At 37.2% G+C, this 15,576-nt stretch overlaps 1 protein-coding gene across 6 annotated transcripts in view; it reads left to right on the top strand.

The window, feature by feature from the left end:
- The window catches only part of LOC100020173 (E3 SUMO-protein ligase RanBP2), a 78,839-nt gene that overhangs the window by 48,160 nt on the left and 15,103 nt on the right, over positions 1–15,576 (top strand). For 4 of the 6 annotated variants that reach the window (XM_056807080.1, XM_056807078.1, XM_056807079.1 and 1 more), the window contains exons 13-20: positions 1,415–1,576; positions 1,910–2,047; positions 2,126–2,272; positions 5,301–5,480; positions 5,567–5,650; positions 7,406–7,544; positions 9,568–9,662; positions 10,167–14,595. In XM_056807080.1, the coding sequence (XP_056663058.1) occupies positions 1,415–1,576; positions 1,910–2,047; positions 2,126–2,272; positions 5,301–5,480; positions 5,567–5,650; positions 7,406–7,544; positions 9,568–9,662; positions 10,167–14,595 (5,374 nt within the window). The remainder of the gene's footprint in view (positions 1–1,414; positions 1,577–1,909; positions 2,048–2,125; positions 2,273–5,300; positions 5,481–5,566; positions 5,651–7,405; positions 7,545–9,567; positions 9,663–10,166; positions 14,596–15,576) is intronic. The other 2 variants (XM_056807082.1, XM_056807081.1) reach the window with 1 other exon arrangement.

Genomic DNA, 15,576 nt, shown 5'->3' with positions numbered 1-15,576 from the left:
ATTCAACTCCCTGAGCTTGGCTCAGCTGTGCCATCAAGATCCTCCCTCCAGACTAAAGCCCTTGCCTGCCCAGAAATTCCAGCAACTACTGTAGACTCAGTGCTGTAGGTGGGGCAGGGTGTACTTTCCTTCTTCCTTCCCTGTAAACTGAAGGTTCAAGAATTCAGGAATTTTGGGGGTGGGGGGGGCATACCTTTTAAGTTGAGTCCCATCAGGAGGGTTCCCTAGCTCTGTCTTGTTGTTTGATTTGGTTTTGAGTCCCCTAGAAGCATTGTGTCTGATTGATGAGGAAGGTTTTTTTGCAGAGGTCTGGACTTTTGTTGCCTCTAAGCTGCCATCTTGACTCCGCACCCCCCCCCCCCCCATCCCTCCCATAATGTGTGCTTTAAAAACTGTTATTTTAATATAATGTCTGTAAGGGGGAGAAAAGGGTTATTTTTTTAATATAAAAGGTTGGACAGAATTATTCATGAGTAGGGTTTCCAGGAATTTTATGAAATCCCAATGAGATTTAGTTACAAAATATAGAAAGAGTGAAAGTAAGAAAATGAGTGAAAGGATAGGGTAAGATATCTAGTCTAAGTAGTAAGTATTTTGCTCAAAAACAGGCAGGGGAGTTTAGTCCTTAGCTGGAGAGGCCTTGACCCTTGTAGCTCAGGATCTGGGGATAGGTCTCTCCTGAGGCTAGTCTCTTCAGAAAATCCAGGAAAGGAGTCATCTCTTTTTACTCACCACATGTCAGTGCAAAGGGAAAGATTTAAGAACAGTCTCAGCAGGAAAGGATGTCAGGTCCAGTCATCAGATTCTTTTTTTTTTTTACCCCTTACATTTAGTTTTGGAATCAATACTATGTATTGGTTCCAAGGCAGAAGAGTAGTAAGGGCTAGGCAATGGGAGTCAAGTGACTTACTTGCCCAGGGTCACACAGCTGGGAAGTGTCTGAGGCCAGATTTAAACTTAGGACCTCCTGTATCTAGGCCTGGCTCTCAATCCACTGAGCCACTCAGCTGTCCCCCAGTCAGCAGATTCTTCACTAGGCTCTCACTTGAATTCCAGAAGAAGAGGAAGTTCTTCCCAAAGATCTATCCATAGAATATCTCTGAAGATCCCTCTACAGGAAGTTGTGATACCCTTTTAAAGACACTTTCTTTTGCATCACTTCCTGTTCCTTCCTCCATTTTTATGTCTACCAATTATAGTTGAAGCTTTGCTTAGGACTGTCCAAGTGGGAGTCAGTTTGATTCTGATTCATCACCCGCTATTGCACATGTGGGTCACAGACCTCCCCCACTTGATGATTACCTGGGATGTTTACAGTTTTGGTGATTAAATCTGAAAATAGGCATTGGAGTTAATTTAATCTTCACAATCAGGGGAGAGATTTAATTTAATCTTCACATGTCATTCATCCTAGGGCAGTGGACTTAATTCTTTTTATGATCAACGGGAATACATCGGGAGAAGTGTTCATTACTGGAAGAAAGTTTTACCATTGTTGAAGACAATTAAAAAAAAGAGTAATATTCCAGAACCCATCGATCCTCTTTTCAAGCATTTTCATAGTGCAGATATTCAGGTATTTCAGCATGAAGTTGGGAATTTAATGGTGAAATGGGTGTTCCATTTTTACAGTTGAGGATACTGCCCTAGTTCAAAGAAGAGAAGTTGTGATCTGTTTAACAATCAATGGAAGTACTATTTTCTTGTTTTTTTTGTCTACTAGATTACAGTGATGATAATTTGCAGAAATGCTAATCCTCCATTTGATCTGTCTTTATTTCCTGAAAAGTCTTTTAATAGTAATGTAAATGCTGAGAAACTAGTTAGATTTACATTAATTCTTTATGCTTATTTTTTAGATTTCTAGCAAAAATATAACTAAAATAATTCTTTCTTTAATATTTATCAGGCATCTGAAGTTGGGGAATATGAGGAAGAAGCACATATAACATTTGCTATGTTGGATGCAGTTGATGGGAAAACTGAAGATGCTATGTCAGCATTTGAAGCTATTAAAAATGTTGTTTCCTATTGGAATCTTGCCCTAGTAAGTATTATGCTAAGTGTAATACTTTAGTTTAAGTTCTTAAAAAAGTCACCGCTTCACATTATCTTTTTATCACAGATTTTTCATAGGAAAGCAGAAGACATTGAGAATGATGCTCTTTCTCCAGAAGAACGAGAGGAATGTAAAAATTACTTGCGGAAATCTAGAGACTACTTAATAAAGATTTCAGATGAAAGTTGCACAGATCCTGCTGTAGCTAGGAAGGTGAGGCAATTATTTATTTTGTATGTATTTAGCTCCTTGTTTTATTTTAAAGTTTCAATTAATTTTGTATGTTAATAACCTTAAATAAAATGCTCAGTAATTATTAAAAGATCAGCCAGGCAGGGAAGCAGGAGCAGGGGGCTGGGACCACCCAGGGAGTTAGCAGCAGGAGGCTGGATCGGCATTAATAGGAGGCAGCAACAATGCTGGAAACCAAGAGAGTTCCCTGGGGGGGGGGGGGGGGGGGGGTTGGGGGGGTGCAAAAAACCGTGGCAGGAGAAATGTGGTTTCTTTTAAAACTAATCTACTCAGAGAGAATTAAAGTTTCTTAACCCCACTTCTGGTTGCCATAAATGTAGGATTTAAATTAATGTATAATATTTCCAGTACTATTTTTTTAAAGTTTATTATCTGACAAAATAGAACCACATGACTGTTTTCTACCTGCTCAAAAATCCCCTCTCCACCAAAGCTGCCACAGGAAGGAAAAAGAGAGGCCGAATTTATCTCCTGTTTACGTCAGCACGGAACTACAGTAAGAGAGTAGTGTGTTGGGGATCATAGTTTTGCTGGGGATAGTAGTTTTTAGGGTAACATTTAAATTACACAGTATCATCCTCCATGTCTTGCCCCTGTGCACTCCCTAGGGTTCAGTTCTGGACTCTCTCTTCTTCCCTATATACTTAATCTCTATTGATTTCAAGCTTCCTGAATTTATATAATTTCTATGCCAATGACTCCCAAATTTTTATAATTAGTGTTCATCTCTGGGCTTTGCTCAAATCTTAGATCTCTTAACTATCTGCTTGACATCTCTACTTTGATGTCTCATAATTATCTCCAATTCACTTGTCCAAAAGAGGTTATCTTTTTTCAATCCTACACTTCTCCACTTCTCCCCCCTTCTCTATGCTACTGAGGACACACTATTCTTCAGTCATACTTTCTTTCATTCTCCCTTGCCTCCTTTCTCCCATTCAGTCAGTTGCCTCCTGTTATCAATTTCACTTTCTTAACATCTCTTGGTTCATCTTTTCTTTCTCCACACAACTGTTCCTTTGCTTCAGGCTCAGGCTCTCAGTCCCTTTCACCTGGACTTTTTAAATAATTGTGCTGTTGAGTTCCCTGCTTCTTGTCTCTCCCTTCTCAAATCCATTCTCCTCAGAGCTGTTAAGTTGATGGTTTTAAAGCATGGGTTTGGTCACATAACTCTTTTCTTTGTGAAATGTCTGTGGCTTCCCCTTGCCTTCAGAAAAAAATTTAAACTGCTGACTTTGGTGTATAAAATTCTATCATGATCTAAATTCATTCTTTTTAAAATCTTTACCTTCTGATTTAGATTTAATACCATGCATTGGTTCCAAGGCAGAAGAATGGTTAAGGGGCTAGGCGATGGGGATTTACCCAGAGTTGCACAGCTAAGAAGAGTCTGATGTGAAATTTGAACCTAGGACTTTGCATCTCTAGGCTTGGCTCTCTGTCCATTGATCCACCTTGCTCCCCACAGTCTAGTAACACGATTACATATTACTTCCCTTCATACCCCTCTCTATGCTTCTCAGATGGGCTTAGTTTTTCTCATCTGTGACATTGCATCTCTTGCCTTTTGGCATTTGTACATCTTTTCCCCTAGGTCCAGAATAGGTTCTTTTGCAAAGCTTCATCTTAGAATTCTTTTTCTCTGTAAAATTCAGTTGAGGTACAGACTCTTTCAAGAGATCTTTTCTGTTTCTTCCAGTTGTTAGTTACCAATATACCTACAATAGTGGGTATTTTTGATGTATCCTGTATTTACTGAGATGAATATATATTGGACTGTTAGCTCCTTGGATAGAGATTGTATAAAAGTTAAAATTAGGGGCAGCTGGGTAGCTAAGTGGATTAAGAGTTAGGCCCAGAGACTGGAGGTCCTGGATCTGCCCTCAGACAGTTTGTAGCCGTGTGACCCTGGGTAAGTCACTTAGCCCCCATTGCGTAGCCCTTACTACTCTTCTCCCTTGGAACCAATACCCAGGTATTGATTCTAAGATGGAAGATAAGGGTCTAAAAAAGTAAAAAAATTAAAATTAATATCAATAATAAAATATTAAATTTAGAGATTTTAAAATGATCATTATAAGTAAAGGAATAAAAATAACAAAATAAGAACCACATTCCCATGGCTAATCAGCCTGTTCATAATCCCGTTTACCACCAGTCATTGACAGGAAGTAAAAGAGCCAGACCAGGAACACCCACTGAATTTATCCCCTGTCTACAGGAAGTATGCAGCGACAGGAAGTCAGTGAGTGGGCTCCTGGGAAGTTTTTTTGGATAACATTTCAAATTATACATTCCCCTGTCTTCTGGTGGAAGACTATTCTCCAATGGATCTTGTAAACATAACCAACTTTTAAATTCCAATGATTTGGGGATAAAAGGGAAAAGAACAAAACCAATGATTGCTAGGTGCATTGACAAAAAGCCAATTAGGGGACAGTCCCCTTTGGCATAAGAGTATACATACAAAACAAATGCATTCAACCCCATACAGTTCAAATCACCACATCCCAAAAAGTTCACTCTGTTCTTCTGGTGCAGTGTGTGGTCTGTTCAGGCATCTTCATGGTGCCTTCTCCAAACAGTTCACTTTCTGGATTTGGAGAGAGAGCATGTTTCTTATCCTAAAATTATTCTCAAAACAAATTTAAAATTCAAACTTCGCATTTTTCCTCACTTTCTATGCATTTTTTTCCTTATCCATAAAATGAAGTGATTAGACTTGATGAGCATTTAATTATGTATGGAATGCTATACTTTATTGGTACAGGTATTTATTAGTGTTAACTGAAGCAGAAAGGACTTTCAAGGTCACCCAAATACCTCATGTCCCTTCAGATGGAAATATTAGAATGAAAAATGTTAGAGCTATATAATTTCTAAGTTTTTTTTTATTACAGGAGAATTAAATTGTTATTTAATGCACATAGCAAGTTTTATGTTTGCATATTTGAAACCAAATGCTTTGATTTTTGCATTTTATTTTTAGCTTCCAGTTCCCTTGGAGTCTGTAAAAGAGATGCTTAACTCAGTAATGCAAGAACTTGAGGAATATAGTGAAGGAGGTCCTCATTGTAAAAATGGTTCACCCCGAAATATAGATTCTGAAATAAAACATTCTACACCATCTCCAACCAAATTTTCGTTGTCACCAAGTAAAAGTTACAAGGTATGTAACAAAGAAAAAGTATCTTACGTCAAATAATGAGTGGCCTCTCTAAATAGCTGTGTTTTTTTGTTATTTTTTTTGGAAAGTTTTCTCCTAAAACTCCACCTCGATGGGCTGAAGATCAAAATTCTTTATTGAAAATGATCTGCCAGCAAGTAGAAGCTATTAAGGTAAATTGTTACTCTTTCTTTCTCTCTCCCTCTCTCCCCCTCCCACTCTCTCCTTCTCTCCCTCTCTGGCTCTCAATCCACTGAGCTACCCAGCTGCCCCCTTTTATGGTTTCTTGAAGAAGCTATAGCATAGGAATTGAATTACTGAATTTCTTTTCCACATATTTTTGGGGCAAAGTGCTTAGGTCAGAATATCATTTCTGCTCTGGTACTATTCTGAGTGTTTTAGGAAAGAGTGGAATAACATGATCTTAAATAAAGCAAGACTCCCAAGAGCAACTAAGAAATATAAGAATTATCTTAAGAGTTTAGATTCAAGAACCAACATTAAGTATGATCCTGACTTTTTAAAGTTTAAATTGCTGCCTTAAGTTTTTTTTACATTGAGCATTTCTGATATTTCCTCTTCTAATCCTCAGGGATCCTCCTTTGCAACAAAAAGACTTAAACAAAACCAAGACAGCTGCCATGTATAATAAGATGTACATTTTTTCTTCTATCTCTCAGAAGGAGGGACCAAGTTTATCAGTCCATTCTTTGGGACCAAAAGTTTGAATGTAATTTTTAAAAACTGTATTCTTTGAGTATCTTTTCCCATGTATTCCATCAGGAGCGAGCTACCTTGAAAATTCAAAGTATATCTAGCAAGCCATGATAGTTTTTCATACTTTCTAAAATTGGATTTCTTAAATTGGGGTGAATTTTTTCTTTCTATTTTGGTTAAAAAAAAATCTGATCTTGAGCAAATCATTTAAACCCATTTTTTACCTCTAGGCAACTTAATAAAGCAGAAGTTCTTAATATTTTTTCTGCCTGTTACTTATCTTTTGACTAGTAAGTTCTTAGGTGCCTTTTCACAATATTCTTAAACTATAAAATAAAGTATATGAGTTTGCAAGTCAATTATATTGAAATACAGTTGATACTTTTAAAAAATATTTGACTCCTTGTTAAGAATTCCTGCATTAAGTTGGAGAATGTGGTTATCTGAATTGGTAGAGATTATTTCCACTCTGGGAGTTCCCTATACTAATGAAATCATTTCCCTTTTCATTACCCTCTTTATTTTTTTAAAAACCCTTACCTTCTCTCTTAGAATCAATACCAGGTATTGGTTCCAAGGCAGAAGAGTGGTAAGGGCTAGGCAATGGGGTCAAGTGACTTGCCCAGGGTCACACAGCTAGGAAGTGTTGTGAGGGCAGATTTGAACTCAGGACCTCCCATCTCTGGGCCTGACTCTCAATCCACTGAGCCACCCAGCTGCCCCCATTACTCTTTCCCTTTATTTCTTTCTGCCTAAAGAAAATAAACTAATCTAGATTTTTTTTAATACTGGCTATTTTTAGCTTATTTCAATTTTCTGTCTTAAAAAGTATTCTTTTCCCCATAGTTTGCATTTTGTGGGGAAGATCCTACCAACCTATATCAGTTTAATGATTTCATAAGAAGTTTGGGGGGCAGCTTGGTGACTCTGGATTGAGAGCCAGGCCTATAGCTAGATGGGAGGTACTAGGTTCAAATCTGTCCTCGGTCACTTTCTAGCTGTGTGAACTGCCCCCAAGTCTCATAGTATTGGTTCTAAGGTGGGCGGTAAGGGTTTTTAAAAATTGTTACAATTAATCTATTAATAATAAACATTTATATGTAAAATACTTGATGGATTTAAAATTTTTATCTTACTAGTATTCTTGTAGTTTTTGTAAGTGTTTTTAGTGACCTACAGAGCTAATGCAATTTGAATTATATTTTTAATAGAAAGAAATGCATGAATTGAAGCTAAACAGCAGTAATTCTACTATTTCCCCTCACCGTTGGCCTGCAGAAGCTTATGGAACAGATTCTATGCCAGAGGGGTATCAAGGATCACAAAACTACCATGGAGCTCCACTAACAGGTAAAATGAGTTAGTAAACACCTCATGCTTTTTAAATTAAAAGGCTTCTTATCTCATTTTTTAAATAATGGGCACCTTAGGTGAAATCCTTGATTCTTTGCTTTAATAGCTTATTAAGAGTTCTGCAGCTACCTGTTTTCTGAAGAAAGTTTGTATCTTGTATTGTTATGAAACTTCTCAGTGTAAAATTATAAAAATACATCCTCTAGAAATCTATATTAAATTGTTTTCTTCTGATTGGAAAAGACAGTAGTCTTGAAATTTTTACTGGCAGAAGTAGAGATGAATTATGATTTTTTAAATTATAAATGGGGAACAGGAAAAAGCTTTCAAGACAAGAAGACTACCAGAATCTTAGGGGAATCATTGTTATAGGCTGCATGAAGGAGAGTCAAAACAGCAATGATTACTTTTGAAGTACCATAGTCTGTAGCTGTGGTTTCTTGGGGGTTGGGGTGGGGTGGGGTGGGGTAAGGTAAGGGGTGTAGCAGTCAGGGAAGTTAAGAGGGTGGAAGCATCTCCTCAGGCTTATTGTTACCTGAAAGAAGCACCTGTGTTTCTAGGCCTCAGCATGGGAGCACTCAGGTGTTAGCAATGCAAGGGAAAGAGGGTTTATACTTCACTAGCTTTTTCCAGCTTGTGTTTTGAAAAGAAGTTGCACAGGCTCACAGCAGGTTGTGGACAAGGTGAGGCTGCAGTCTGGGCTAGAACCACCCTGGCTGAATTGGCAGCAGTAAGTAGCAGCAACTGCAAACAGCCCTGGAGTTTAACTCGAAGAGAGTTCAGGAGGGCATGTGTGGGTGCAAAAAGCCTGCAGCAGGAGAAAAATGTGGTTTCTCAACTCAAAGAGGATTAAAGGTTCTGAATTCTAGACTTTGTGTTGCCGAAAATGTAGGATTTACATTAATATCCAATACTTCAAGTATTATATTTTATAAAGTTTATTAATAATCACTAGAAGTAATGGAATTAAAGAGTAATTGCCTAACCAAAAACCCATGTGTCAAGACTCTCTTGCCTGTTTAAAATGACCACTGGCTGTCACTGCCATTACAGGAAGAAGAGAGAGTGATACATAGAATTTATATACTGCCGATGTCAGCACATAATGACAGGAGGAGAGTGGGGTGCTGGGAATCGTAGTTTTAGGATACAGAAATTAATTACTTACTGGACAGTATAGTTTAGAAAACAGAACAAAAAGACAAGGAGTTTTGTTTTTCTGAAATGCTATAACAACAAATACACAGGTATATATAACAAAGTTTTATTTTGGTCATTGCATATACTTAACTGTTCAACAAGTTCTTTTTTTAGTATAAATTAAAAACTAATAGTATTTTATTTATTTTTTGTTTTTTTGAAGGCCCTTTCCTTCTGCCTTAGAATCAGTACTGTGTATTGGTTCCAAGGCAGAAGATAGATAAGGGCTAGGCAATGGGGGTCAAGTGACTTGCCCAGGGTCACACAAGTAGGAAGTGTCTGGGTCTAGTTTTGAACCCAGGACTTCCCGACTCCAGGCCTGGCTCTCAATCCATTGAACCACTCCAAAATAATAGTATTCTTGAGAAGAGATGATTATTCATAAGTTTCTGTTAAATGGTTTTCTAGGGAACTTCACTGTATATACTAAAAAAGATAGAATGTGGTGGTAGCAGAGTCTTACCTTTAAACAAATTAGGAAGGGTTGGGATAGAGCTTTTAAGTCTCTACTTTGATAATATATATTGTAGGCTTTAAAGTCTGAAAGGTGTTTAAACCTACCAGTGTTTAATATCTTATACTTATATGCATAGCATTTTAGCATTATTTTGGCATTGTTTCATTTTGGGTAGCTTTGCAGGCAGTAGTTAAGGTAAATATTTCAAAGATGACAGCTGAGGCACAAAGATTCATGGATTTTGTCACCACAAGTAGTTGGCAAGACTAGCCCATGCTCTTAATTGTTAATATTGGAAATTAACATTCACCTGGAAGACCTGAATTCACTTGTACTTGAACAGACTGTTTTTCTCTTTTTCAGTTGCAACTACTGGCCCATCAGTGTATTACAGTCAGTCACCAGCTTATAATTCCCAGTATCTTCTCAGAACAGCAGCTAATGTTACACCAACAAAGGTAACAGAAAGAAATATTTATCTTGTCTTTGATTAGGTGTTTTTCCCCTCTTCAAAGTTAAGGGTTTTGAAGAATTTAAGAGATCATATACAGTATATTTTAAATTTCCAGGTAAAAACTTTATGGTAAAACTTTTTCTTTAAAATAAATTTCTTTTTATGCAGACTTTTTGAGGGAGAAATAAAGTCTTTGTTAAGATTTCTCCTGACCACTATTGTGTTAAGCCTCCTATAGGTCAGGAATTTTGTTTCACTATCTGTATTCATGTACAGAATAATGATAGGAAGTGGATTTCATAGTTGTCATATGGTACATAATATTTGCTGAAGATGAGTATAGGTAAATTTTGGGTCTCTACTATGAACTTTCATTGCATCTGTTGACAGCCATTGGCTCTAATGGCTATTCTGAGATTTATTAAAAATAGTTTGGGAGGTGAGGTGGATGAAAGTTAGATGTTTGAACAGAAAAAAATCCATTCATTACTGTTTTTTTAATTTATAGGCTCCAGTATATGGCATGAATCGGCTTACACCTCAACAGCATATTTATGCTTATCCTCAACAAATGCATACACCACCAGTGCAAAATCCACCTGCCTGTATGTTCTCTCAAGAAATGTATGGTCCTCCATTGCGTTTTGATTCTCCTGCAACTGGAATTTTGTCACCACGTGGAGATGATTACTTTAATTACAATGTTCAACAGACAAACACAAATCCACCTTTGCCTGAACCAGGTTATTTCACAAAACCTCCAGTTGTACCTCATCCTTCAAAATCTGTGGAATCCAGGGTTATAGAATTTGGCAAATCTAACTTTGGACAGCCTTTGCCAGGTGAAGGAACAAGGCCACCTTTAACAACATCGGCACAAGCAACACAGCCAGCTACCTTTAAATTTAATTCCAATTTTAAGTCTAATGATGGTGACTTTACATTTTCATCACCTGAGGTTGGGGGACACCCTCCACCTGGAGCTTTCAGTAACAGCGAGAGCCTCCTAGGTCTCTTAACTTCAGATAAACCCACACAAGATGAAGGTTACAGTGGACCAAAGCCAATTCCTAGTCAAACAAATACACCCAGGAATACATTCAGTTTTGGTAGCAAAAATATTTCTAATGTTTCATTTCCAGAAGGCATGGGACAAAGTCAGTGTAAAAATTCTCTTTTTGGTCGTAATGATGACATGTTTACTTTCCCAGGTCCAGGTAAATCTGTATTTGGAACACCAACTTCAGACTTAGCAAATAAGAGCCATGATACAGATGGAGGAAGTGCCCATGGAGATGATGATGATGATGGCCCTCACTTTGAACCAGTAGTCCCACTCCCTGATAAGATAGAAGTGAAAACTGGTGAGGAAGATGAAGAAGAATTCTTTTGTAATCGCGCAAAATTATTCCGCTTTGATGCAGAATCTAAAGAATGGAAGGAACGAGGCATTGGCAATGTGAAGATACTGAGACATAAAATATCTGGCAAAATTCGTCTTCTCATGAGACGAGAGCAAGTACTCAAAATTTGTGCTAATCATTACATAAATCCAGACATGAAGCTAACACCAAATGCTGGCTCAGATAAATCATTTGTATGGCATGCTCTTGATTATGCAGATGAGTCACCAAAGCCAGAACAACTCGCAATTAAGTTTAAAACTCCAGAAGAGGCAGCTCATTTCAAGCGCAAGTTTGAAGAGGCCCAGGGAATCCTAAGAGCTGCAACTTCAAATATTTCCACAGCAAGTCAAAATGTTAGGGTTTTGAAAGAAACCAAGAACCAGGATAGTAAAGATACTGCAAAACCTGACCCAGGACATCCAAATTTTGGTTTTCAAATTTCAAAGAAAGATGGGTTATGGGATTGTAACAGTTGTTCAGTAAAGAATGTTGCAACAGCAAAGAAATGTGTATCATGTAAAAACCTAAATCCAAATAATAAGGAGCTTTTGGGTCCACCATTAGTTGAAAACACTCCAGCTTTTAAGCCTGGCACAGACAAGACTCAAGAAGGATTTGGATTGATGTTTGCTAAGAAAGAAGGTCATTGGGATTGCAATGTATGTTTAGTGAGGAATGAACCAACAGTATCTAAGTGTATAGCTTGCCAGAATACAAACACAACAAATAAAAGTACTCCATCATTTAATCAGCAAACTTCCTTCAAGTTTGGTCAGACAGATATTTCTAAGCCCTCTACCAGTGATTTGGGTACTCTGTTTCCTAAGAAAGAAGGACAGTGGAATTGCAGTGTGTGTCTGGTACAGAATGAAGTAAGTGCAAAAAAGTGTATTGCCTGTCAGAATCCAAATTCACAAAGTCAACCCCCACACACGATCCCAGCACCTACTGCTTTGAAGCTTAGTACTTCGGAGACCAGCAAGCCTACTAAGGGTGGATTTGAGGGAATGTTTATGAAGAAGGAAGGACAGTGGGATTGTACTGTTTGCTTAGTACGGAATGAAAGTTCTGCCTTGAAATGTGTGGCCTGTGGCACACCAAATCCGGTTAGTAAACCTGTTTCAGAACCTATTACAGAAACTTCTTCAGATTTTACATTTGGTTTCAAAAGTAAATTATCTGAGCCTTCTGGAAGTCAGGTAGTTACTCCCTTTAAGTGTGACTTTGCAGAAAAAGCATTTAAATTTGGCAGTACAGAACAAGGTTTTAAATTTGGTCATTCTGAGCAAGGAAACTCGCCTTCTTCCTTCACATTTCAAGTTCCTTCTAGTACAGAAGCTAAATCTACAAAAGAAGGATTTAGTTTTACTATGCCTGCACCAGCTGGTGGATTTAAATTTGGCATACAAGAATCTGGTGATCAAAAGGGGAGTGAGAAATCCATTGAAGGAGATGCTGCTTTCAAGTCTCATGATGTTAGTAACAAGCAAACTAGTGGTGATTTAGTTTTTGGAAACAGTAGTAGCACTTTCACTTTTGCTGACCTTGCAAAATCATCTGTAGGGGAAGGATTTCAGTTTGGCAAAAAAGATCCAAATTTTAAAGGATTTTCAGGTGCAGGTGAAAAACTCTTTTCATCCCAGAGTGTTAAAATGTCCCCTAAGGCCAATACATCATCAGACATTGAGAAGGATGATGATGCTTATAAGACTGAGGACAATGATGATATCCATTTCGAGCCTGTAGTTCAGATGCCTGAAAAAGTGGAGCTTGTTACAGGAGAAGAGGATGAAAAGGTTCTGTACTCACAGAGGGTGAAATTATTTAGATTTGATGCAGAGATAAGTCAATGGAAAGAAAGGGGTTTAGGAAATTTAAAGATTCTTAAAAATGAAGTCAATGGCAAACTAAGAATGCTGATGAGACGAGAACAAGTACTAAAAGTTTGTGCTAATCATTGGATCACTACTACCATGAACCTGAAACCGTTATCTGGTTCAGACAGAGCATGGATGTGGCTAGCCAGTGATTTTTCTGATGGTGATGCTAAACTGGAACAATTGGCAGCTAAATTTAAAACACCAGAGCTGGCTGAAGAATTCAAACAGAAATTTGAAGAATGCCAGAGACTTTTGCTAGATATACCACTTCAAACACCTCATAAACTTGTAGATACTGGCAGAGCTGCAAAACTAATACAGAGAGCTGAAGAAATGAAAAGTGGGCTAAAAGATCTCAAAACATTTTTGACAAATGACAAAAAGCTTACTGAGGAAGAGAATAGTAGTTCAGGGTTAGCAGTTAGTGCTTCTGACCTAACACTAAAACCACATGCTGAAACCACTGGACCTTCATTAGAATGGGATAATTATGACTTAAGAGAGGATGCTTTGGATGATAGTGTAAGTAGTAATTCAGTATATGCATCTCCATTAACCAATAGTCCCGTGAGGAAAAATCTCTTCCGCTTTGGTGATTCTACAACAGGATTTAATTTCAGTTTTAAATCTGCTCTGAGTCCATCCAAATCTCCTGCCAAGTTGAATCAGAGTAGGACTTCTGTTGGCACTGATGAAGAATCTGATGTTACCCAAGAAGAAGAGAAAGATGGACAATACTTTGAGCCGGTTGTACCATTACCTGATTTGGTAGAAGTGTCCAGTGGTGAGGAAAATGAGCAAGTTGTCTTTAGTCATCGAGCCAAACTCTATAGATATGATAAAGATGCTGGGCAGTGGAAGGAAAGAGGAATAGGTGATATAAAGATTTTGCAGAATTATGATAATAAACATGTGCGAATAGTAATGCGAAGGGACCAAGTATTAAAACTTTGTGCCAATCATAGAGTAACACCAGACATGACTTTACAAAACATGAAAGGGACAGAGAGAGTTTGGGTTTGGACGGCATGTGACTTTGCTGATGGAGAAAGAAAAGTAGAACAATTAGCTGTCCGTTTTAAACTACAGGATATTGCAGATGCGTTCAAACAAATTTTTGATGAAGCAAAACAGGCCCAAGAAAAAGATATCTTGCTAACACCACACTCCCGTGCCATCACTCCTCGAGAATCCCCATGTGGTAAAATTGCTGTGGCTGTATTAGAAGAAACCACAAGGGAGAGAACAGATTTAAACCAGGGCTCTGATATGACAGAGACAATTCTAGAAATTGGAGAAGTATGTAGCACTTCTGAAACACCAACGAAAGCAGTTGTTTCTCCTCCAAAGTTCGTATTTGGCTCTGAATCTGTCAAAAGCATTTTTAGTAGTGAGAAATCAAAGCCATTTGCATTTGGCAATAATTCAGCTACAGGCTCTTTATTTGGATTCAGCTTTAATGCACCTTTGAAAAATAGAAGTGGTGAAGATGTTTCAGGTGCAACTGGAAGAAAAACAGAGCCTGGTAAATATGAACCACAGAAGAATTTGGACATCAAGCCGTTTGCAGAAAACAAAGTGGAGAAGCCCTTGACTCCCTTTTCAAAGGGAGGGCCCTCAACTAACTATGCATTTAAAGCATTAGAAAAGGGTAAGTAGAAAGTTAATTTTTCATCTTTAAAAAATTCTTATCTATGAAAGCTTAAAGTAATTACAGGTTATTTTTTTGTATACAAATGTTTGTAAGAAACCAGATTCAAATTCTTTTATAGGCAACTTTTAGAATGCTTCTCAAAAATTGTTTATGAGCAGGTATTTTCCAAATTTACTTCTGGTTAAAATGTTAGTGTAGAGAGACAGAATTCTTATTATTTGACATAAGGTTTATATTCCAAGGAAACTAACAGTATTAGCATTTTACCGTATTATTTGCTAAAAATTGCATTTAGAAAAGGTGCTTGGTGCAGATCATCAGATTCCTTTAAGAAGATATAACTCTCCCTTAGAATATTTAAATTTAATTTTTTCAGCCAAAATTAGTTTGAGGAGTAATTTTAAAAAAGGGTTTTGATCTCATAGCATTATAGGGTCTTTGTTATCTTCATTTAACATTGTAAAGAGATTTTAATTTCTGACACTACATTTTTTTTACTGTGTGTGAAGACTTGTAGTTCTATTAAATTGCAAGATGATATATACATTTGATGTGAATTGAATTTGAGCCTAAAGCATATTATATGAAATGAATTCTTATCTGAAGGAATGATAGTGGAATTCCTGATGAATCTGGGAAATGCCTGACTAATTGAGAATCTGGTAATCTGTGTTAAATCATATAAAACAGTTTGTAGTAGGGGATGTGGAGAAAAGTTTAGAATTTCTTAAACTAAAATAAATTGACCATGGAACATTTTGGACAGAAGCACTAGTTTCTTGATTGGCACAGGCTGAGGAAATTTTGGTTCCAAATAAAATAAGTTAAGCTTATTTTATTTTTTGAAATAGTATACATTTCAAGTATTTTAAATATAAATCAATAGCTATACTTTAGATAGAAAAATATTTTTGACACAGAAATTAAGTTTCCATAGAAAAATAGTTTGGAGAACAGAACTAATTATTTTGTAACTTT

The sequence above is a fragment of the Monodelphis domestica genome, chromosome 8 (genome assembly GCF_027887165.1).
Source record: "Monodelphis domestica isolate mMonDom1 chromosome 8, mMonDom1.pri, whole genome shotgun sequence".
NCBI lineage: Eukaryota > Metazoa > Chordata > Mammalia > Didelphimorphia > Didelphidae > Monodelphis > Monodelphis domestica.
The sequence above is the reverse complement of the archived record's forward strand: the minus strand, read 5'-3'. Positions and strand labels throughout refer to the sequence as shown.